The following is a 23,166-nucleotide window of genomic DNA, read 5'->3' as shown; positions in this document are numbered from 1 at the left end:
CCTGAGCTTCATCCCTCAACAGCCTCACCATCTTGCCAGTAGATCACCCCGGACCCTTGAGCAAGTGGTAGTTTAAAGATGCCCTGTCTGCTTAGGGGGCAGGGAGCCCTGGAGCAATGGCCCTCAGCTTCAGCTGATTATAGAAATCATCTCAGCTGGGTTTTATTTTAAATACTGATGCTCAGGCCCATCCTAGACCTATTAAATCAGAATATCTGGGCATGAAACCCAGGCTTTGGAGGACATAGAGCTCCTCAGGTGATGCTAGTGTACAGCTAGTGTTGAGAGCCACTGCTCTGGGAGAAACTGGAGGTTGCCGTTGGCAGAGGACCACTCTCCCACCAGCCTCATTCTCCCTAGGAGAGAATCTGAGAAGATGGAATAAATGAATGCTAGACGAGAGGGAAGGTGGAGGGACTGGGAGAGGAAGAATTGATCAGGGAGAAAAAGCACTAGAACAAGGAGGAATTGTTACCTTATGTGTTATGTTTTGCTGGTAGAATAAAATGTATGGATAGACATCATTGATTGAATAGCTGAATAAGTGGATGAATGAATGAAACACAAGTATTTGAATGATTGAATAAATCTTCAACTAAAAAATGAACATTTGGACTAATGAGTGGGTCAGTGAATAGATGGGTGAGTGGATGGATGGATGAATAGGCAGATGGACAGAGGACAGGTGGGTGGACAGATGGTTAGATGGACCAACATATGGGTGGATGGGTGGACAGATGGACAAATACATGGATGAATGGGCAGATGAGTGGATGGATGGATGGATGGATGGATCGATGGGCGGATGAATGGATGGGTAGGCAGATTGATGGATGGATAGCAGGCATGCATGCATGTGTGAAAGTTGGGGATGACCTCCTTTGGATGCAACTAACGGTACAGAGTGACCCTTCTGCTTACTTTTCCTAGTGACCTGAGCAACAACAGCATTGGCGTGCTGACCAACTACACCTTCAGCAACATGTCTCACCTCTCCACCCTGTGAGTACAGTGTGGTGTTGTGTTTAATATGAGCCTGAGTAGGGAGGGTGTAACCCAGTGGCAGAGTATGTGTTTAGCATGCGCAAGGTCCTGGCTTCAATCCCCAGTACCTCCATGATAAATAAATAAATAAAAACCCAATTACCTCCCCCCCAAAAAAACAAACAAAAAACCCATGGGCCTGGCACTAAGTGGCCTGTGGCCATCCTTCCCTTGTCCCCTCAGGCTTACATTCTCTGCCGTAGTGATCCTCAGGGCTGTGGCTGACCCAGCACAGGGCAGGCCTTAGTCATCAGAAGGAAAATAAAGTAGGTCAGAACGTCACTGTCTGGGTGGTTAGAGAGAAGTCGGCACCTAGTAATTACTGCTGAAGAAGTTCCTCTGTGGAAAACCTCCTGTGATTTGTGAACTTTCTTTCCCAGTGGAGGGTTTCCCCACACAGTTGTATTTTGCTCGGACCCATTTATTTCCCATTAGCTCTGCAGGCTGTAAGCACTCACCATTGGACAATAGACGGAGGTGATGGCAAAGCTGGTTAGGGAGCCAGCCTGCTAGGAGACCTAGGAGCAAACTGGGAAATGAAGCCAGTGAGCTTCCTGGAGCTGTGGGGGATGTTTCTCTCCTTTTGGTCGGTAGGCTGATTTTTGTCAGTGTATTAACACTGGGGAGGTAGAGGAACCGTTTGCTTTGGCTGGTCCACGGTGTGGACAACGGATGCATCAGCACTGAGAACAGGAAGGGCCAACAGAGCCTGTGTGTCCTCTTCCGCAGGATCCTGAGCTACAACCAGCTGCGCTGCATCCCCGTCCACTCCTTCTACGGGCTGCGGTCCCTCCGCGTGCTGTGAGTACCCCTTGTGCACGGGGAACAGCGGGCGGGGCTGAGCACTCCTGGTCCCCGCTCTCCTTGGCTCACAGCGCACTCTGCCCCCACCCGAACCTCCCCACCCAGCTCTCTGAATTTGCTCAATCTGGCAGAGAGCGCGAATGCTTAAGAGCCAGCCGTTCCCGGTTCCAGCCCACCACCTCCTGTGGAACCTGAAGCACGTCCCTAACCCCTCTGAGTTTCTTCCTCTTTATGTGCAAAATGGGATCCCTAGCACCACCTCCCTGTGGGGGTTAGGATGTGCAGTTACACAGCTCCGGTATACTGACGATCGTTGTTTCACAGTTGGTCCCCCTGGCTTCAGAGGGGCGATGTAAACGCTGTGAACCTCTGCAGGGAGACCAAGCTCGTGGATCAGCGAGCACAAGCTGGAAGCCCAGGGCCAGCGCACAGACAGCACTCCGTTAGCAACTGAGTTGACCCAGAGAGGATCTTGAGAGTTTTAATAAGTGGCCAGCATTTAAATATCAGGAGGTTTCTCATATAAGCCCTCATTTCTACACTGTCTTGGAAAATGGAGAGAACTGGCTGTCCCAGGGTTTCCCTCTGCCTTCCTGCAGGGCTGGGCAGTCCCACCCCTTTGAACAGGGATCTGCAGTCTGCAGCCTTCATGCCAGCTCCCTTACAACTTTTCACCTTAAGACACCTACACGGCCCTGGCCTGCACATGGGTAGCGGATGGCCAACTGAGGCAGATGAGCTCTGAGCAAAGACCAGATGGCCACGGAGTCCCCTGCTTTCCAGGCACGGCTCTGCCCTCCCCAGCTGTGTGTCTTCCCATCCGTGAAATCACCCATGATAACGATGGTGATCGCCTCACAGGGTCGTATGAGGATTAAATGAGATACTGTATGTAAAGCACTTAGCGTGGCTCTGCCTCATGGGCAGACACTGTGTAAATATTCATTTGTTACGACTCTTCTCACGTCAGCACTTGCAAGCGCAGGAGTGGCGCCCTACTGCCGCCCTTAACCCTAGGCCCAACTGCCACCTGATTTTCGTGCCTTCTCATCGTGCACCTATTTTGTTGACAAGGGAGAACCTTTTGAATGATACTCCCATGAGGACAGGGATGCCAGATCCTCTGCCCCCAAACCTATCACCTTCTTACCCTTCTGGCCCATTATTACTAGAAGAGTGATAACCATATTTTATGGAGCTTTTCATGGTCATTACCTCATACAACTTTCTGCAACAGTGCTCTGAGGTTGAGGGGACTATGCCCATTTTAAAGATGGGAAAACTGAGGCCGAGACTGGTCAAGTAACTGGCCCAAGATTCAGCAGTCAGGAGGTTGCAGACCCCGGGATCCTTCCCAGGACCCAGTGACAGTGGGCAAACAGCACCCAACGAGCGGGTCCATTCCAGAGCCTCCAGGCTGATGTGATTTATTGAGGCCCACGAAACACCAGTGTCAGCGACAACTCCTGCCACATGTCATCTGTGCTGTTATTAAAAATCAATTCTCTGGGGGCAAAGAAGTGCCTGCACCGACAGCGTGCAATCTGTTATTGCCACTTATTTATCATCCACCTTCTCTGGGGAGCCTGAGGATGGAGACATCAGCAGAACCATTTCCCTGCTTAAAATTGAGCACAGCGGGCTCGTCTCATTGGCTGGGGCTGGACCCGCTCCCCCCTCCACCTCCCACCATCCCCCCACCTCAATCCCAACGTGTTGTCTCCCGTCCCAGTCTTCCAGTTCTGGGCACAGGTTTGCTGCCAGAGGGTGGGACCTGCCATTTTAATGGAATCTGTGTGTATATGTTCATAATTGGAGCAGTTCTGGTTGGGGCAGCTCCACATGTGAGAGGGAGAAAGGGAGAGAATGTCTGCCTGTCCATCTGTCTGTTTGCCAGAGCAGTGGGGCGCCCCTCACCCCCTCTCCGGGGACTCCTCCTCCCTCAGCATCTTGCTGGTCCTGCTGCGGATCCACGGCTGTCATCAGCTCGCCAGCAGTCCGCACGCAAACCCCTTGCACGTGCTTCTTGAGTTCAGCACGAGTAGGCTTTTCGCATCATCATTTTAGAATCATGGGATCTCGCAGATAAAAAGGGAATCTTAAAGGCCCTCATTCCAACCATCTACCTCAGTGGGGAGCAACCATTTTCTGCATAAGGGCCAATGCAGGAAAAATTTTAGTGTTTATGACCTACATTTCTTTTATGGTATTTGTATCCTTTCTCCTGGTAATTGCACATCTAGGAATTTTTACTACAGGCTAATCCAAAAAAAAAAAAAAAAGAGAGAGAGAGAAGAGTTCTCTGTATTAAGATCTTGGTTGCACTGTTATTTTTAACCTAAATTTTAAATATTACCCAGCAGTGCCACAGTGGGGAAGCGTTCAAGGAAAGCACGAGGCAACCGGTTGATGAAGTGCAATTATTAAAAGAGGCAAAGAGGAAAACTAGATAGCAGTGTGGGAACCTGTTTACCACTTAGCGTGATGTGGGGAAGTAACCCTGATCGGTATACATGTTACAGCTGTACCTTGTGAACATGGATGACGATGGAGAAGGACTGTAAGGGGACATGGGCAAATGAGAAGACCCACTGATAGCGAACTGTTAATATAGTCGTTTCTGTAATAAGTGAAAACAAAGTTGAAGATGAATGAAGCCAGTAACATGTATAATTTGGGGGGTTGAGAAACAAAATAGGATTTAAAAATTTTTTTTATTGAGGTATAGGTTGATTTACAGTGTTTCTGATGTATAGCAAAGTGATTCAGCTTTATATATATATGTGTGTGTATACATACATACACACACACACATACACACTTATATATATACACATACTTTTTCAGATTCTTTTCCATTATAGGTTATTACAAGATAGTGAATGTAGTTCCCTGTGCTGTACAATAGGTCCTTGTGTTTATTTTATATATAGTAGTATGTATCTGTTAATCCCAAACTGCAAATTTATCCCTTCCCCTCCTTTCCCCCTTTAGTAACCATAGGTTTCTTCTGAGAGTCTATTTCTGCTTTGTATCCCTTGTATCATTCTTTTAGATTCCACACAAAAGTGACGTCATAGTTGTCTTTCTCTGCCTGACTTAATTTCACTTAGTCTGATCATCTCTAGGTCCATCCATGTTGCTGCAAATGGCATTATTTCATTCTTTCAGAATATGATTTTTGAAATCAGAAATTGCAGCATCTGTAACTGCATTTGGACATTTGTATAGTCTTTTGCCAATTCTGAAGAGTTTCATTAATTTGATTAAAATGTCAGAGACCCAGGGATGCTGGCAGTTTGGGGTGAGGGAGGAGAATAAGCCTCAAGGTTCAGCCATAGACAAGGGCCAACAAGTCTTCCAGAAAGCAAGAAAAAAGACATTTAAGAGAGAGAGTGTGTGTGCGCGCACGTGTGTGTGTGTATTGGCAGGTGGATATGAATACATTTCAGAGACAGGACCTTGGTCAAGGAGCTCTGAGCACAAAACACTGTGTGAAAATAAGCTTTCCCTACTTTAGTCCTAATCTAAAAATAGCAGCAAGAGCACATTCTCATGGACATTCTAGTCCTTCTCCAGGGATCTGTGTGTTCCCTGATCTTTGCCCCACACTGAGCCACATGCCTTATATGCGTGTGGTCCCAACTGTCACCCTGCAGCCCCAGCCACAGGAGGGCCACCTGGAATCAGTTAGCACTGGGAGGGCTGATTCAGTGTGCACATGACCTCCCAAATAAATAAATAAGAAACCACTACTTAAAATTTTTTTAAGTAAAAAAAAACCAAATCCCCAAATAGACAGAAGACCTGTGCACATGCACAAGATTATCATTCATCATCCTCTGTATTTTCAGCTCCTAGTCCCTGAAATATGCTGTGTATGCACATGGGGCTGTTCTTCACTATTCACCCAGTGCCTGGATTCTCTCTATGATGTCTCTGCCTAGGGCTCAATTTGCCCTTTGCCTGATGATCTTCAGAGACCGAGAGCGCGTTCCCTCCCTTCCCAGACAACCTCGTTCCATTTTTGACTGAGGGGGCTTCAAGATGGCAAAACAGAAGGATGCAGAACTGACCCTCTCCCATAAATACATCAAAATAATGTTCGACCAGCTGTTGAACATTAGACAGTTCTGGTGAGCCAGAAGGTGACTCCTTGTGACCTTCAAATCATGGCCCTTGTTTGACCCTTTGGTGCCTCCAAAAAAAAAAAAAAGTTTAATTTTGAATTTTATAAATGAGGAGTGAGTCTTAGAAATTATTCTGTCCACACCACTCATGTCTAAGACAAGGAGATAGATTCAGAAAGGTTGAATGACTTCCTCAAGATCATTCACTTATGCATCCTTTCCCAGATGCCTACTGTGAGTTAAATGCTGCGCTAAACACTAGGGGCGGAAAGAGGGAATGAAGCACAGTTCCTGCTCCAGAGAGGTCATGGTCTGGAAAAGGAAACAGACAAGGAAGTCGGCAACCACAATACAGGGGCATATCTGTGGAAGAGCCACAGAAATACAAGTCAGGACGTAGCCCAGAGTTGGCCATCAAAAAGACTTCCTGAAAGATAGATACCGCGTTTATTCAGCCGTGACCATGCACTGCACACTGGGCTGAATGCTTTAGTGACATCATCATATTCACTATTCCCATCAACTCTAGGAAGAATATCCCACTATTATCCCCATTTCCTAGATGAGGAAGCAGAAGCTTGGCAAGATTGAGTAGCTTTCCCAAGGTGACACCACCAGCACAGAATAAAGTTGAGATTTGAAGCCGAGACTTGCTCTCAGAACCACTGCTCTTAACTCCTGCTCCCAAAGCTTAGCCTGAGATGCCAGGGGAAATTACCTAAATAGGGATAGGAGTGAAGAACATTCCAGGGGCGCAGGGTACAGCTCAGCATGACAGCTCATGCCTAGCATGCGTACGGTCCTGGGTTCAGTCCCCAGCGCCTCCGTTATAAATAAATAAGCCAATAAGCCTAATACCTCCCAAATAAATAAATAAGAAACCACTACTTAAAATTTTTTTAAGTAAAAAAAACCCAAATCCCCAAATAGACAGAAGACCTAGATAAGCAATTCTCCAGTGAAGGCATACAAATGGCCAATAGGCACAAGAAAAAATGTTCGATATCACTAATTATCAGAGAAACGCAGATCAAAACTGCAATGAGGTATCACCTCACAACGGTCAGAATGGCCATCATTACAAAGTCTGCAAAGGTTACATGCTGGAGAGGCTGTGGAGAAAAGGGAACCTCCTACACTGCTGGTAGGAATGCAGTTCGGTGCAGCCATTATGGAAAACAGTATGGAGATTCCTCAAAAAACTAAAAATAGACTTACCATATGATCCAGCAATCCCACTCCTGGGCATATATCCAGAGGGAATTATAATTTGAAAAGACACATGCACCCCAGTGTTCATAGCAGCGCTATTTACAATAGCCAAGACATGGAAACAGCCTAAATGTCCATCTACAGATGAGTAGATAAAGTTGTGGTATGTATCTATATGTATGTGTATATATACATGTATATACACATACACAATGGAATACTACTTATCCATAAAAAGGAATGAAGTAATACCATTTGCAGCAACATAGATGGACCTGGAGATCATTATTCTAAATGAAGTAAGCCAGAAAGAGAAAAATACCATATGATATCACTTACATGTGGAATCTTAAAAAAAGGACACAAATGAACGTTTTTACAAAACAGAAACAGACTCACAAACATGGAAAACAAACTTATGGGGGAGGGGGTGGGGAAGGATGAACTGGGAGTTCAAGATTTGTAGATAATAAGTACTATATATAGGTAAACAGCAAGTTTCTGCCGTATAGCACAGGGAACTATATTCAGTATCTTGTAACCTGTTATGAAAAAGAATATGAGAAGTAATCTAGGTGTGTATACGTATGACTGAAACATTATGCTGTACACCAGAAGTTGACACAACGTTGTGAACTGACTATACTTCAGTTTTTAAAAATGGAGGGAAAAGAGGCAGAGGAGATATAAATTCCCCAACAGAGGCCCAGAAGTCAGGAAGGGCATGTGCCCTGGGAATACATCAGAAACTCCATGTGCGGCAGTCCTGGAATCCCAACACGGGACTCACTGCTACCTTTGAAATGATACCTCTGCATAAGGTTTCTACTCTAGGTGAGTCATGCCTTGAGAGGAATGGCCCGAAATACGTCCAAGAACATGGAGGGGAAGGAGTCGTGACCGTGCTTGCAACAACCCTCGCTAACATCGTGTGCGGGCCCTGCATGGAGTCCTGCTCCAGCTGAACCACTTGCATTGTATCTTTAAATCCTTACAACCAGCTTAGCAAGCAGTATATGAGATCCCTTCCTGACTAACGGGGAAGTGAATCAGTTCAAACCACCTCAGGCAGAAAAAGAGAATTTATTGATGCAGGTAACTGAAAAATTCAGTAGAACATTAGGTTCTAGGGCTGGATGCAGGAACTCCAGTGGTACTGTCAGAAATAAGTCTCTACCCCTCAAGATGAACCTACCAGAGAAAGCCCCAGAAGTGCCCCTCGCTGGCCCGCTTAGGCCACGTACTCAGCCTCAGCCCCATCGCTGTGACTCCGGTTGGGCCGACCTGGGCCATAGCTCTGCCCATGAGGCCAAACCGCTTGGACTGAGAAGTGAGGAGGGGGTGAGTCCCCAGTGGAAGACGGAGGAACCACTACAGAAAAGAGGAGAGTGATGTTGATCAACGCACACCCCCAAACAAGTATCTACCACAAGGAGATACTAAGAGTTCCTCCATTTTAGAGATGAGAAGACTGAGGCACAGAAAGAATCAGTCCGTTGTCTCAGGTCACACAGACAGGGATTATCAGAACAGGGATTTGAACGCAGGCTGTCTGGCTCCAGACGTTAACCCCCAGGTCACCCGGGAGTGGCCTGGCTTGCTCAGAAGAGAATTCACCCACCCCCACCCCACATTTAGGACAAGGACATTCCTGCCATCTGTCATGCACACTGTGAGCACCCGGGGATAGGCAACCCAGCGTGGACGGGGGTGATCTTGCCCTCCGGTTGCTCTAATAATGCCCTCAGCTACATCCTGAAATTCCCTGGTCTGCTTTGACACCTCCAAAGAGTCAGGGGGGAGAAAGGCTTCCCAGGCGCTTAAAGATGAGTCATGCTGAGTTCAGAGTTGCCTGCCAGGCCCAGGCCGCAGTGAGGTGTACGGGAGAAGGCGAGGTTAGAGGGGGCAGTGCCTAGTGCTTCCTGCGGGGGCACAGTTGTCCCGCTTCCCTGGCATCCGTTAGGAGGGTGGTTGGACGTTCAGGAGTCCTTTGGGGGCCAGCCCAGGAGCAAGAAGCTGCAGTGCGGGCAGGTTTCTTTAGCATCGTCCCAGTAAATTACAGCCCCATTACTCTGCAGTGGAGAGAGATCTCAGCGGCTCAGCTCATCATAAATGGGAGTGTGACGTGCAGGAGTCACGGCACCAAAGCTGCCTCTGGGTCATTTGGTGTTTTTATATTAGGGCTTTGTGCCTCTCCAGGGGCCCGAGCTGCATTGGGAAATGATTAACAGTGGGGCTGGGTGCGTTTGCCAAACAGCAAGCAGCCGTGGAGTCATCCAAGCTAATAGCAGGCGGGAGCCGGTGTGATTTATAAATAACCACATGAATGAGAGACTACATGGTACTGATGAAGGAGCTAAGAAGTGCTTCCAGCCCCTTACCCAGGATGGTGAGGAGCTACCAGGAACACTCTTCAGAGGACTGGTTACCCTCATCCTATTTCCTGGCTGCTGAAGTGTTGCGGACAGCTTTCACCCTGCCCCTCAAGGAGACCAGGGATCTGGGCAGAGGGGGAAGGGGAGGCGCTTATGGTAATGAGGCAGACAATTAAGCGTGGTCCAGAGGACCAGGAACCGCAGCATCACCTGGGAGCGTGTTAGCCATGCAGCATCTCAGGCCTACTGAATCCGAATCTCTGGGAATGGGGCTCAGAAATCTGCATACGTATTAGCGCCAAAGCTCAGCCAGCTTGAGCAGCCCTGTTCGTTATTAAGTGTAGTTAAGCTCATGTCTCTATGTCAGCTGAAGACCCAGGGCAGGCCAGCCTCAGCTAAAAGGAAAACAGAAGAGCAGATTCATAAGTTATCATCCTGTTTACACTTCCATGGTCAACGTTCATCACCTCTTTGTTTTAACTAGGGCTCCCTTCGCAGCCCAGGGGACGGTGCCCAGAGGCACTAAGGAAACCGTTGAGTTTCTGCCACTGTCACCCACCTTGCGTTTCACGGGCCAGATCCAAAGTGAGTCATCAGTTTGGGGATCCTTTGGTGGGCCGTGCATGATTCATCCGTCCACGGAGGGAACAACCCATGAATTGTGGATTTGCTCATGTTACTTGAGCAGTAGAGCCATGTTCCTTCAATTTTTTTCACAGACCTGTTCTCCAGGCATTTATTGAAAGTTCAGTATGTGCCACCACTCTGCAGGTGACAGTAGCTCCCAGCTACTCCCCCGCAGAGTGAAGAGAGGTGTGATTAATGCCAGGCAGGTTGCTGGCCCCTCAGACGTACTGTCAGAAAATGCACACAAGCTAGAGACCCACACAGATGTGTAGCTGATGCCAGCTCTGCCCCTCAAGATGAGAGCCCGGCTCCAGGGAATCTCCCTCTGTCACCTGAACTGGGATTGATAGCATTTCTCCACCCCCTTAAAATCTCTCCAGGTGGATATGGAGAGAACCAGTTTCTTGATCTGTACCAGACATTCTTCAAGATCCTTTTGTGAATATTAATAATGGGTAACCATTTAGTGCTCAGAGAATGCCAGGCTCCACATGGACTGATGTACCCACAACCAGCTGCTGTGGCAAATCCTTTTACTTCCATTCCCATTTTACAATAGGAAACCAAGGCCCAGAGAGGGTAAGTAACTCAGCCCGCAGTCACACAGCTGGTAAGCGACAGAGTCGGGGTCTGAATGCACGCAGCACAGCACAGCTCTGGAACTTACGGTCTCAAACACAGTTCTTCACATTACCTCTGAAAACACAATGCCTCCGTTAGGTAGCCAGCTGTCTCTGTTTCAGGTGCAAAAATGGAGGCCCAAGAAGGAAAGTGACTTACGCAGTGTTCCCCGGCTGAAAGGGGCTGGTTGCTGATTCCATCCCAAATCCGTCTAATTCAAAAGCCCATCTTTGTCTTTCCCAAACCCTCTACACCCGACATCTCTGCTGCTGAGCTGGGCATGGAAACATCCGTGCCCCTGACGTGAAGGGGACGCCCCCTCCGGCTGCTGGTGGCAGGGCTCGGAGTGCACAGAGGGGTGACTGGGCCAGCCTGGGACACCAAGAGAGGGTAGTGAGTTCAGAGCTGTTACCTTCTGATCTGTGTTTCTGCTTCAGAACCCTCCACGGCAACGACATCTCGAGCGTCCCCGAAGGCTCCTTCAATGACCTGACCTCTCTCTCCCATCTGTGAGTAGCCCTGTTTCTCCCCAGCGTGCATCTGCTCAAAACAGAAAACCGTTACAATGCCAGGGAGAACACTGTCACTGCTCCCATCTCAGGACAGTTCTCTCCATATGCACAGGGTGTGTTTTATTTACAAAAACATGTGCACATTGTACACATTTTGTATTCTCTGCTTCAGATGCCTTCAGAGGCATCCTCAATTGTGTAAACAATGTAAATATCTAATAAGAATGAACATAAAACTCCTACTATGTGCCAAACACTTTAGATGAATTATCTCACTTATTTCTTACAGCAAGAAGGCATTGGTATCCCCTTATTAGACATGATGAAGCTGAAGTTAAGAAAGGCTGAAGAATTGGTCCAGGGGTGGCACAACTAGTTGGTGGCAGAGACCTGGTTCAAAGCCAGGTTTGCCTGATGCCAGAGCACATACTCTTCCTGCACGTGGCATCAGGTAGTCCCTTCCCATTTACACATGGGAGACTGAGGCCCACAAAACTACACCTCCGCCAGGGAAAATGTTTCTCTTTGCATACCTCCTCTGTGTGTATTAAGTTATTTTTGTATTATGCACATATACTACAACAGTGATATATTATGTTCACAGATGGTGAGACATCCAAAAAATAGACACGTTGGGAGGGCATAGCTCAGTGGTAGAGCGTGTGCTTAGCATGCACGAGGTCCTGGGTTCAATCTCCAGTCCTTTCATTAAAAAAAATAGAAATGTTACAGGCTATGATGAAAAATAAGCAGAAGTTTTTGTATTCTCTTCCTGGACAGCACTTAGAAGATGATACCATTTCTCTGCCCTACATTTTCAAGCGGAGAGGTGGAAGGGAGGAAAAACTTCCTTCTCTTCTTAGGATCTGTGGCTGGCCCGACATAAGACTGATTAACCAGAGAAAAACATACACATTTATTTAATATTTTAATATGTACATGGGAGTCTTCAAGAGGAAAATGAAGACCCAAAGAAGCCATTTAGCCCAAAAGCTTATGTACACTTTTACACAAAGAATTATAAACTAAGGGGCTATGAGGAGACAAAGGGGCTGGGGCTGGGGCAGTAAATCATGAGACAGTGACCGGGAAATATATGGGGGACACTGATGGAAGATGAGGGTTATTTTCATAGGTTTGTACAGATCCATTTTAGTGACAACGCCCCACCTCTGGTGATAAGCATGTTCTCTTCCTGGTGCAGGAAGGGCACCTTTCTCACAGGAAATTTGGTCTGCTTTTAGGTAGAAGGGGGAAAGTCAGAGAGCCCTCCCTGCATCTGCTGTTTCTCAAGTGCCTTCAGCTCAAAATAGTCAATAGCCAAAGCAGCATAAGTGGGGGCGGCCTGTTCTGAACCCCTTCAGTGGAGTGAAGCTGCTTCATTGGTTGCTGGGTATCAAATCCTCTGCAGTACATCCTCCAGTGCACCCTTTAGTGGGGCAAGAGCGCCAGGTAATCCGAGGGCCAGAGGTCCAGGAAGCCCCCCTGGAGGTGTGGGGATTGGAGTCGAGTTGAGAATGGAGTCTTACCAGGATAGGTGAGAGTAAAGCCTCAGAGGTGGGAGGAACTTGGGTGGTGTTGAAACATCCACAGGGACTAGTGATGCAGTCTGGAGTCATTGCCTTCGCCCTAGTGGAAATCAGGTCTCTGCTGGTCCTCCCGTGAGACACCCCTAGTCGAGCCAAAGTCTGAAAATTCTGCTTTTCTGAAGGTCCAAGACCATAGAACCTGTGGGCCAAGCAGGGGGAAGGGGGGGGACCCTGACTTCCTGCTCTGCCCCCTAGGGCGCTGGGAACCAACCCGCTCCACTGTGACTGCAGTCTGCGCTGGCTGTCGGAGTGGGTGAAGGCGGGGTACAAGGAGCCCGGCATCGCCCGCTGCAGTAGCCCCGAGTCCATGGCCGACAGACTGCTGCTCACCACGCCCACCCACCGCTTCCAGTGCAAAGGTAGGTGCTGACCCACCCCTGCACCCCTCCCTGCCCCTCGAGGGTCTGCTCTGTCTCCAGCCGCCTGTCAGAGCTGCGCATCTCATCAGGGGTGATTTCTAAAACCACTGCCCTCTTTCTTCTGTGGGTCACACGAAGACTCAGATGCTGAAACTGGTGTGAACCTGTGTCTAAGGGTCCGTTTATCATTCGCTGCCCTGAGTCCCTCTGCTGCCATTGACATCTTACTCTACATATTTTTGCATAGTTAAGAAAACCTTTAACCTACATTTTTTGCCCAGCATCCTTAAAGCATAAGCAGTTTCCCGTTTTACGACAGCACGCTTTGGGCGCGTAAGACTTTGACTGCGTGATTATGATAACAAACTACCACTGAGTTATTATGTGGCCGGTATTATGTGAAGCACGTCTTCATGTATTATTTTATTTAATTCTTACTTTCCATGTATTCATTTATTTCATTCCCCAACACCTCTGGGGTATTCTTGTTTTTAAAAAGGAGAAAACTGAGGCTCACTGAAGTTAGATGACTTCTCAACATCGCACAGTTAAGAGAATTCGAGGTCTTTCTGATTCCAGAGTGAGTGGTCCAGACCGCCAGGCTGTAACACTCTACCTTAACTTCTTGACCAGTTCCTGGTTTTGAACTGTTAAGAGTATTTCCATTTTTTTTTTCTTACCATGGTTGTATAAAGGTCTTTCTCTATTTAAAAATATGTCCTTAGATAAGATTCAGAGAACAGAAATTACTTCACCAAAGTATATGTTTATTACTAAGATCTCCACACTTACTGCCAAATTGATTTCTAAAAAGGGTTGTAACCAGTTTACGCTCCCAGTAAGTGCATTTTTTGTCAGACTCTTGCATTACTGTATCTTATTTTGTAATCGTGGCTAATTCAATAGATGAAAAATTTTATCTCCTTATATTTTGTCTTTGATTATTGGGGAAACTTTTTTTTTCAAAAATTTACTTTCCATTTGTATTACACACACGTGTCTGCTAATGTCCTTTGCTCATTGTGTCCCTGGGACACCTAGTCTCCCCGGGACAGATAATGTCCCTGTTGTAAGGTGAAGCCAGGGTTGGGCCAACTGGTATAGATTCTTAGTCAAGCCGTTCTGTTTACCGTGCCCACAAATGGTCAGACTCCCCATGGGGTCCATCTCAATCCAGTCTCCAAATTGATGACTGTTATTCCAGGATCGTTTCAAGTTCTGGCACTAAATAGGGCCTGATTATCTGGGGCTTTGTCCAAGTTGGCTGAGCAGTGGGGCAGCCTCTGTTGCAAAGCCGTGTGCAGGGACCATGACCTCCCTCCCTCCAGCCCTTACAGCTGAGGAGAGCAGAAGACAGCCGAAACTGGCATGGGTGCAGAGTGTACCTGAGCACAGTTGGCCATCCATCGTCCGTGTCACTGCTATGTCTTGTGGGGCCATTTTTTACTTCTTCCTGCCAACCCTAGGGTTCCGCAAGGGGGAACTTCGTATGTGTGCCTTTGGCCCAGGCACCGCGCCCTTCTTAGCCTGGCACAGACTACTCCATGGGGAGGGAAGGAAGAATGGGAGTTCCAAACAGAACCCAGGCCCATGGCTTCCCGAACATAAAATGTTACACAAGGGGTTTCTAATTATGGTGCATTGTTTGCAGATTAGCACCAAAATCGGATCAGGCTAATTACAGTAATTGATTTGACTGCAGAAGTGCTTCTGAATGATGTCCCACTGTGATCTTTTTTCTCACTGGATGATGGCTGAATTAATGGGACTCTGGCTGGACTGGATGTTCCGGCTGAAGAGGGCCAGCTGCCCTCCGGGCATAGATGTGGAGGGGCTGGGAGTTGGCTGAGGAAGGGGCCAGAGCGAAGGGGAAGGGAGGTGTGACAATGAGCATACTTGGGGACCTGCCACCAACATTCTGTGGTTTTGCTGTCCAGGGCCAGTGGACATCAACATTGTGGCCAAGTGCAATGCCTGCCTCTCTGGCCCCTGCAAGAACAACGGGACGTGTAGCCAGGACCCTGTGGAGCTGTACCACTGTGCCTGCCCCTACGGCTACAAGGTACTGCCGGGGGCCCTGACTCCCACCATCCCTGCCCAGGAATGGGCGCTGTGCACTGCTGCCCCTCCCTTCTCCGAGGCCAGCGAGTAACTCCACAGATCACCTCCACACGGCATTTGCAGCAACACTCCTGGCCTTCCCAGAGCTGGTGGGGGCTGCCCAGCTGCCTCCTATTCATGCCAATCACAGAGAACCCCAGAGTCTTGACAGTGAGGCAGCGAGATAAGGAAGAAACGTAATATTTGTATTTTCTTTCTTGAATATGGGGAAATGAAGACTCAGCTATAAGTGCTTCCAAGCAGAGGCATCCCTTGACTCACCATCCTGACTTCTTCCTTCCAAGGGGATTCCCTGTTCCGCCCCCACCTCCCCTCCCTGCCATCAGGACAGCCAGCCCTGAAAGTACCGGTTCCAGCTTAAGGAGGGTACAGGGATGGGGGATTGAAAGCCTTAGGGGCTGCTACGCCAACCCTCACTGTTGACAGGCTCAAGTCAGCCAACAGGGGCATGGAGATCCCAGTTCTCCAGTCTCCCCAGAAATCCAGGCTATTCTTACCCAGAAGCATCCACACACATTATCCCACCTCCCTGCTAACATCTGTGAAGTATGGACAGTGTGCCAAGCACTCTGCTTGGCATTTTTACTCATCTTTTCTCTTTAAACACCCTCTGGGAGGAAAGACCCATTAATTCCCAGTTTACAGATGTGGGAACTGGGCCCCACGCTGTTGACAGGGCTTGACTCATTGTCCCAAGCTTGTAAGCAGTGGGGTTGGTTTAGGACCCCGGGCTATGTAATTCCAAATCCCCCCCTTCCCCTGGAGTGTTTCCTGGATAGCTGAGACCCTCGCTGTGCCTGACCGGCTGGGGTGGGGCTGGGGTGTCAGCAAAGCCATGACTGAGTCCTCTTTCCCAGACTCCAGCCTCCCCAGGGCACCCGTCTGAAAGCCCGAAGCAAGCCGAGAGTTTCCAGACAGTCCCCAGCCTGTCTAACGCACGCGCCTGGTACCAGCTGAGTGGGAGGCAGCTGGCGTCCCCGGGCTTCCTGCCCCCAGGGGGATTTGTGTGTGTAGTGACAGGCTTGAGGGACAGACTGGCTCTGGGGATTAAGGCTCCCTGGTGGTTTTCTCAGCCGTAGATGTGTTCCAGCAGACAGTGTGAGAGTGCCACCTACGGGCCGTGGATAAGAGAGCCAGAGGATTCCTTTGAAGCCAGTGGGATGCCCCCCTCTCCCCCACCACCTCCCGCCCTGGGCAGCCGACCTCAGGGCTTCTAACTCACGGGACTCCCAGACCCATGCCCCTGCACATACACAAACCACACACACACTGTAGGGGAAGAGGAGAAATTAAGCAGACATGCTCAAGAGGCCTGGATCCTCAAACTGCCTCGGATTATTCAGTGGAGAAAACTCAGGCTGTGCAGTTACACAGAGTTGCAGGTGTGGATCCTGGCATTGTCATGTCCTAGCTGTGTGGTGATGACCAGTGGCTTCACCTCGGGCTTCTCATCTGCAAACTAGGGCCTGTCACACAGGCTTGCTGTGAGAATCAGATGTATTGTAACATACGCAGCGCACCTACAACAGTAAGTACTCAGTAGCTGTCACAAGGCTGCCTTTTACCGTCGCCCAATATGCTGGTCCCTAATACCAGGGTTTGGGGTGGGCCACCAGGAGCAGGTGGTGTGTTGCTGGTTTCACCAGGGATTCTCAGTCTGTGACACTGAACTCTCAAGGATTGTCAGCTGCTTTCCTAGAACTGTGACATGTATTTATAGCATCCCCAATTCCATACGTGTGCAGTTAGCTTTTTAAGTATCAACTACGGGCTGGGCACCTGGACTGTATACATTCATTTCTTCCTCTGATTTTCATAACCACCTGATGAGGTGGGTGGTGTCATCCCTATTTTAAGGATAATCACTTCAAATTCGGAGTCTTACTTTCCTCTCTTTAAATTTGGCCTGAGTGTGAAAGTCCTGGAGCCAGGCTTGAAGCCCCAGCCTTCTTCTCACTATGCTTGATGACACGGTGAAGCTGAGCTGGCCATCGGTGTCAGAACAGAGAGTGTGTTTTGGACTTTGCTCACCAGGTTCTGTACATCTTGTAGACTTTGAAAGAAACTGAACAGAGGTTTTGATATTTAGGAAGCTGTAGGGCCCAGGCAGGTATAGGATGCATTGTTCCTGCTGCAGCTGATGGTGGTGGTGGTGGTGATGATTATGGTGGTGGTAATGGTGGTGCTGATGATGGTGCTGATAATGGTGGTGGTGGTGATAATGGTGATGGTGGTGATGATGGTGATGGTGGTGGTTATAATGGTGGTGGTGGTGGTGATGATGGTGGTGATGATTATGGTGGTGGTGATGGTGGTGATGATAATGGTGCTGATAATGGTGGTGGTGGTGGTGATGATTATGGTGGTGGTGATGGTGGTGCTGATAATGGTGGTGGTGGTGGTGATAATGGTGGTGATGATGGTGATGGTGGTGGTGATGATGGTGGTGGTGGTGGTGATGGTGGTGATGATGGTGATGATGGTGATGGTGGTGATGATGACCCCAACAACAGTACTATTAGCAGCTAGCATTTATGAAGTGCATACTGAGTACTAACACTGTACTAAACAAAGTACATGCATCATCTTGCATTCTCCTCATTAAAGCCTTAGGAGGCAGGTCCTAAAATGACCTTCCTTTTACGGTTGAGGAAACTGGGCATAGTGGGTGAGGGAGTCAGGCAGAGCTCAGAGCCAACTGCTTCCAGAATACATGCTCTTGGCCACTGCATTCACTGTCCATTGGCAAGCACCATGATGGCAGGGTGTGACTCGTGTGGATGATTGTCTCTATAGCCATTTATGACCTGCCTGAATCTCCAGGACAGGGAGAGGTATGACTGGGAAATCCCCATCACTGTCGAAAGGGCTTGACTCAGTTTCCCAAGCCCTGGGGAAGAACACCAAGCAGGACCTTCTGGAGCCTATTCCCACCTGATCGCATGGCCTTGGACAGCTCCAGCTCCCCTCCCCGCCTCGGCTGTATAATGCAACGGACTGAACCACGGGGGTCCTTTAATTGCGGGTTGCATCTCACCCTTCCTCCCGAGTTGCTTCTCCCTGCTCTCTTTCCTGCCAGGGTTGAAGCCCACCCAAGCAGAGCGACTGAGGTAGTAGTTCTGGGTGAGTTGCTAATTTGGCAACAGTCACCAGACACCCGCATAATGAAGCTCAAAGTACAGGTGTTTATCTAGCCATTCCCAGGTATCTCCGTTTTTCCATCCATTAGCGAGTGACCTTCGGAAGCCACAGTAGTACATAAAAAGCATGGCAGCCACTGTTTAATGTTTAGTAGCAACTACTATTAATCTGTTTTAATGCCAGGCCTTTAAGAAGCAGTGTAAGTGCTTTATCTCATTTAATACCTTTTTTTTATTGAAGTATAGTTAATTTACAATGTGTTAATTTCTGATGACTAGCATAGTGATTCAGATATAGATAGATAGATAAATAGACAGATAGATAGATAGACAGACAGATAGATTCCTTTTCATATTCTTTTTCATTGTAGGCTCTTACAAGATTTTAAATATAGTTTCCTGTGCTACACAGTAGGACCCTGTTGTTTATTTTATATATAGTAGTCAGTATCTGCAGATCACAAACTCCCAATTTCTCCTTCCCTACCCCCCATACCCCATCTGGTAACCATAAGTCTGTTTTCTATGTCTTTGAATCTGTTTCTGTCTTGTATCATATAATACTCTTAATCATCCTCTGAATTAAGTTGTATTATCCTCTTTTGATAGGTGAGGAAACTGAGGTTCAGAAAAATTGAAAAACGTACCCAAGCTCGCACACCAACGGAGCACGTGTGCTAAACCCAGAACTCAGCTCTCTGTTGCAGCAAAGTCTATCCCCAGCCACTCCACTAGGAACTGATTCTCTATAAACCTCACTCTTCCCACCTGTAAATGGGAATAACTACTCACTGCAGAGCTGTTGTAAGCATTAAAAGAGGTCATATGTGGACTGGGCCTGCCTCAGTGCCAGGGTTCAGGAGACACTTAACGAAGGATAGCTGTTTTGCCACTATACTAAGACTTGAAAAAACCAGATACACATTTTGGCTGTTTCTTCTTCAGCCATTTAACTTCACACACAGATGTTCAGTGTCTCAGAGCAGTGCTTCTCACACTTTAAGGTGCACAAGAATCACGTGGAGACCTCGTTAAAGTACAGGTTCTGATCCGTTAGATCTCAGATCAGGCCTGAGACTTGCATGTTTAACAAGCTCCCAGGGGATGGCAGTGCTAGTCGTCCAAGGACCACACTTTGAGTAGCAAGGTCGTCAAGCTGCCCTACCGGCCACATCTCAGAAATGGGTTTTCCATGGGGGTAGCTTTTCCCAAGCTCCTGTAAAGGAAGCTAGAAGCCCCAGCCGTGTCCTTTACCCTTTACACACACACACACACACACACACACACACATACGGGAAGGGGATGTGGCAGTGCTTGGGGGCTAGAGGAGACACTCCCGCCCCCACCTCCACCCCTGCCCCCAGGGGAGGAATCCACCTGGCGTCCCTGGTACTTGAGAGTCCCCAGAGCAGAGAGGCTGGTCCACGCAGGGGCCGAGGGGACCCTGCCTTGACCTGCTCAGGGTTCTCCTGTCCTGCAATTCACGGCCCATTCATCCGGCATCACCACCGCCACCACCAGCACACATCCATACACTCCTGAACTATTCAGCAGCAACCAAAAACCCGAGAAAGCCTTTTAATCGCCTACATGCAGCCCTATCTCAGGCCCCCATCATCACCACGATCATTATCTGATCTCAGTTACGGTGCTGCCATTACCTGCCGGGTGCCTCATATGAGTATGGCTTCTCATCATTCGTTAGCCCCTGTAGGGTAGATATTATTCCCATTTTACAGATGAACACAAGTCTCAGAGAGAACTAGTCATTTCCTCCAGGCACACAGCAGCCGCCAGACTAGAATGTGCACTCAGACCTGCCTAACGCCCGAGCCCGTGTTTTGAGAGGGGCAGGGTGAGTGGCCGGCACCAAGCGTCCCAGCACCGGCTTTGGACCAGGTGTCTGGGTTCAGCAGCTGCCTGTTCCACTTACTGCAGCGCGATCTTGGACACACCATCTCTCTTCACCAAGTCTGCCTTCCCTCTCTGTATAAATGGGGGTAATAACAATCATACCCATCTCACAGGGGTGTGGAGAACACCCCACGCCATCATGAGTGTAAAACAGCACGAGGCCTGGACTGGAAAGCGTGTGCCATAAACGGTAGTGAGGACGGGCGCTGCCGCTTCCCTCCACACACAGGCTTTCTGAAAGGGATCCCGCGCTGCTCTGGTTTAGGACGAACCCAGATCTCACCCCAAACTGCATCTCCTTCTCCCCTCCGAGAAACCTCTGGCGGGTCCTTCAGCTGTGACGGGGCCTGGAGAGACCCACACAGATGCGGCCGTGCCTTCAAGCAGCTGGAGCCGGCGCCCGAGGCTCGCATGTTTGAGACCGTAGGAGGAAGGCAGAGGCCTGGGCACGGCTGACAGCAGCGTCCAGCCAGGAAGCCCGGTCCCACTTGTCACGGGCTCTGGCGGCGGCAGCAGAGCAGGGAAGCGGCTTTCCCCGGGCAGATGGCGAGCAGGTGGTGTGGCAGTAGGGAGGCTCCCATGCTCATCCCCGCCTGGCATGGCACCCACCCCGTACCCACAGCCCAAAACAAACACAGCAGCCTCCCCGCCAGGTCCCACAGGTCCTCCAGGGGACTGCTTGCCAAGACTTGGGCGCGCTGCTGGTCCATTGATCCCAGGGGAGGAGCTGGAGGCAGAGGACCAAGAGTTGCCTGCTCCCTGAGATGCTGGGTCTTAACGTGCAGTCTGCGCCGTGGCCTCCTTCCACCGGGCCTTTGCCCTGGCCGTTCCTTCTGCCTGGCAGGCTCTTCCCCACCCACCACACGGTTGGCAGCTTCTCAGCCCAGACATCCCCTTCAGGGGGGCCTGCTCCAGAGGAATCCCACTCGCCCCAAAACTCTCTCTCACAGGGGATCTCAGTCTGGCCTAATGTCAGGATCACCTGCAGAACTTCAGAGTAAATACCAACACCTGGGCCCACGTCAGGCCGAAGATGACTCTCTGGGGGGCTGTCACTCCAGAGGGCCAAGGTCTGCTGGCCATACTTCAGCCTGAGTCCGCCCCACTCAACTTGTGGGTCATGGTTAGGTCTCGGCGAGGCCAGTGGCACCTACAGAAGGCCTGCTGTATGCTAGCTGTGTCGTGGAATGTTCAGCGCTTCCTGCTGTGAAAGGTCTAGTTTCATTCTGGTAACAGCTCTATGAGGTAGGCTTGGAGAAGTTAAAAGGCTCATACAGGGTCAAGGTCAGCCAACCAGGAAGAGATGAAGCCGGAATGCAAAACTAGGTCTGCCTGGATCCAAAGCCCGTGCTCTTGGCCAGTGGGTTAGGAGAGCGAGAAGGGACTGAATTCTGGGCAGGAGTGGACTGGGGCCCAGACCCCTGAGTCCTGCGTTCCTCCCTTTCTCACTGCGGAGTGACCAAGGGCAAGTGCTCCCTTGGGCTTTCCCCAGGCCACCCAGCAGGCTTGTCACAGGACCTCCATGTGGCCATCTCCCTGGCCTCCCCGCAAAGGACCCCAGGGGTCTCTTTGTCATGGCAGCCACTGGAAGCCTCCCTAACCACGTGCTTCTCCCTCCCCCGCTCCTCAGGGCAAAGACTGCACCACGCCCATCAACACCTGCATCCAGAACCCCTGTCAGCATGGGGGCACCTGCCACCTGAGCGAGAGCCACAAGGACGGCTTCAGGTAACAGCTCCCCTGGGGCCTCCCCTCCCCACAGCGGGCCGCATGGTCAGGCTTCGGGGCGCAGAGGATGCACGGCTGCGCTCACGGAGGGCCTACCGTGCCCAGCCCTTGATGTGAATGAGTCCGAGGTTCTTCACGCCCCACAAGGGGGCTGCTACTGTCCCTTTTGTCCAGATGAGGAAGTTGAGGTATCCCAGGGGTAAATCATTTGTCCACATTTAACTGCAAGCACCGGTACAGGGATTTAGATTCAAGTGGTCCGTCTCCAGAGCAGGGAGGACTCCAGGGCAAGCTAGAAGCTACAGTTGCTGGCTAAAGTCAGAGCAGGATGGGATGATGGATGAGATCTGCCAGCCTGGTAATTCCACCACTCTTGTCTGTGTTATCAAAAGCAGTAATGGTAGGTGACGTTGATTAAATGCTCATTATGTGCCAGGCCCTAACCCTAAATCTCATGTAAATCCTCACAAGGACCCTATCTGTCTGGTACAGGTAGGCACTCTCCCCATTTAACAGAGGAGGAAACTGAGGCATGGATATTGATTTGCTCTAGTTCCCATATCCTGACAGTCATTCCTTCCTGTCTTCCAGCCCCACTTCTTCCTCCCCGGCACTAAGAGTTCAAGGAGGGAAGAAAAAGGGAGGGTGGGGATAGAAGCCACTTAGGTATTTTTTTTTTCTCATCCCTGTCCTTGGAACAGGCATTCTAGACCTCTGCCAATCCTCGGGCCCCTTCCTGCCTCCCTCCCTCCCCAGCTGCTTGCAGATGTGCAGTTTCCCGGCCCACACGCTGGCAAAAGCTGACCAGCGGGAACTGACTCCTTCAGCTGGCTCCTTGCAGCTGACTCCCAGTGAGCCAGTGGGGCAGGCGGTGGAGGGGGCACCCAATGCCAAGCTGGGTGCAGAGGCCTAAGCGCTCAGGTCTCAAACCATCAATTATCAGAGGCCCTCTGGCTGGGGTTGCTGTGTGGGCTGTGAAAGAAATCAGGT

At 49.6% G+C, this 23,166-nt stretch overlaps 1 protein-coding gene across 3 annotated transcripts in view; it reads left to right on the top strand.

Moving 5' to 3' along the window:
* Nucleotides 1-23,166, top strand: part of SLIT3 (slit guidance ligand 3) — a 610,825-nt gene that overhangs the window by 554,536 nt on the left and 33,123 nt on the right. For all 3 annotated transcript variants that reach the window (XM_064480085.1, XM_031438258.2, XM_064480086.1), the window contains exons 22-27: nt 931-1,002; nt 1,774-1,845; nt 11,251-11,322; nt 13,110-13,273; nt 15,211-15,335; nt 22,079-22,176. In XM_064480085.1, the coding sequence (XP_064336155.1) occupies nt 931-1,002; nt 1,774-1,845; nt 11,251-11,322; nt 13,110-13,273; nt 15,211-15,335; nt 22,079-22,176 (603 nt within the window). The remainder of the gene's footprint in view (nt 1-930; nt 1,003-1,773; nt 1,846-11,250; nt 11,323-13,109; nt 13,274-15,210; nt 15,336-22,078; nt 22,177-23,166) is intronic.

The sequence above is a fragment of the Camelus dromedarius genome, chromosome 27 (assembly GCF_036321535.1).
Source record: "Camelus dromedarius isolate mCamDro1 chromosome 27, mCamDro1.pat, whole genome shotgun sequence".
In the NCBI taxonomy this organism is placed as follows: domain Eukaryota; kingdom Metazoa; phylum Chordata; class Mammalia; order Artiodactyla; family Camelidae; genus Camelus; species Camelus dromedarius.
Note: the sequence above shows the minus strand (reverse complement) of the source record. Positions and strands in the feature narration are given on the sequence as shown.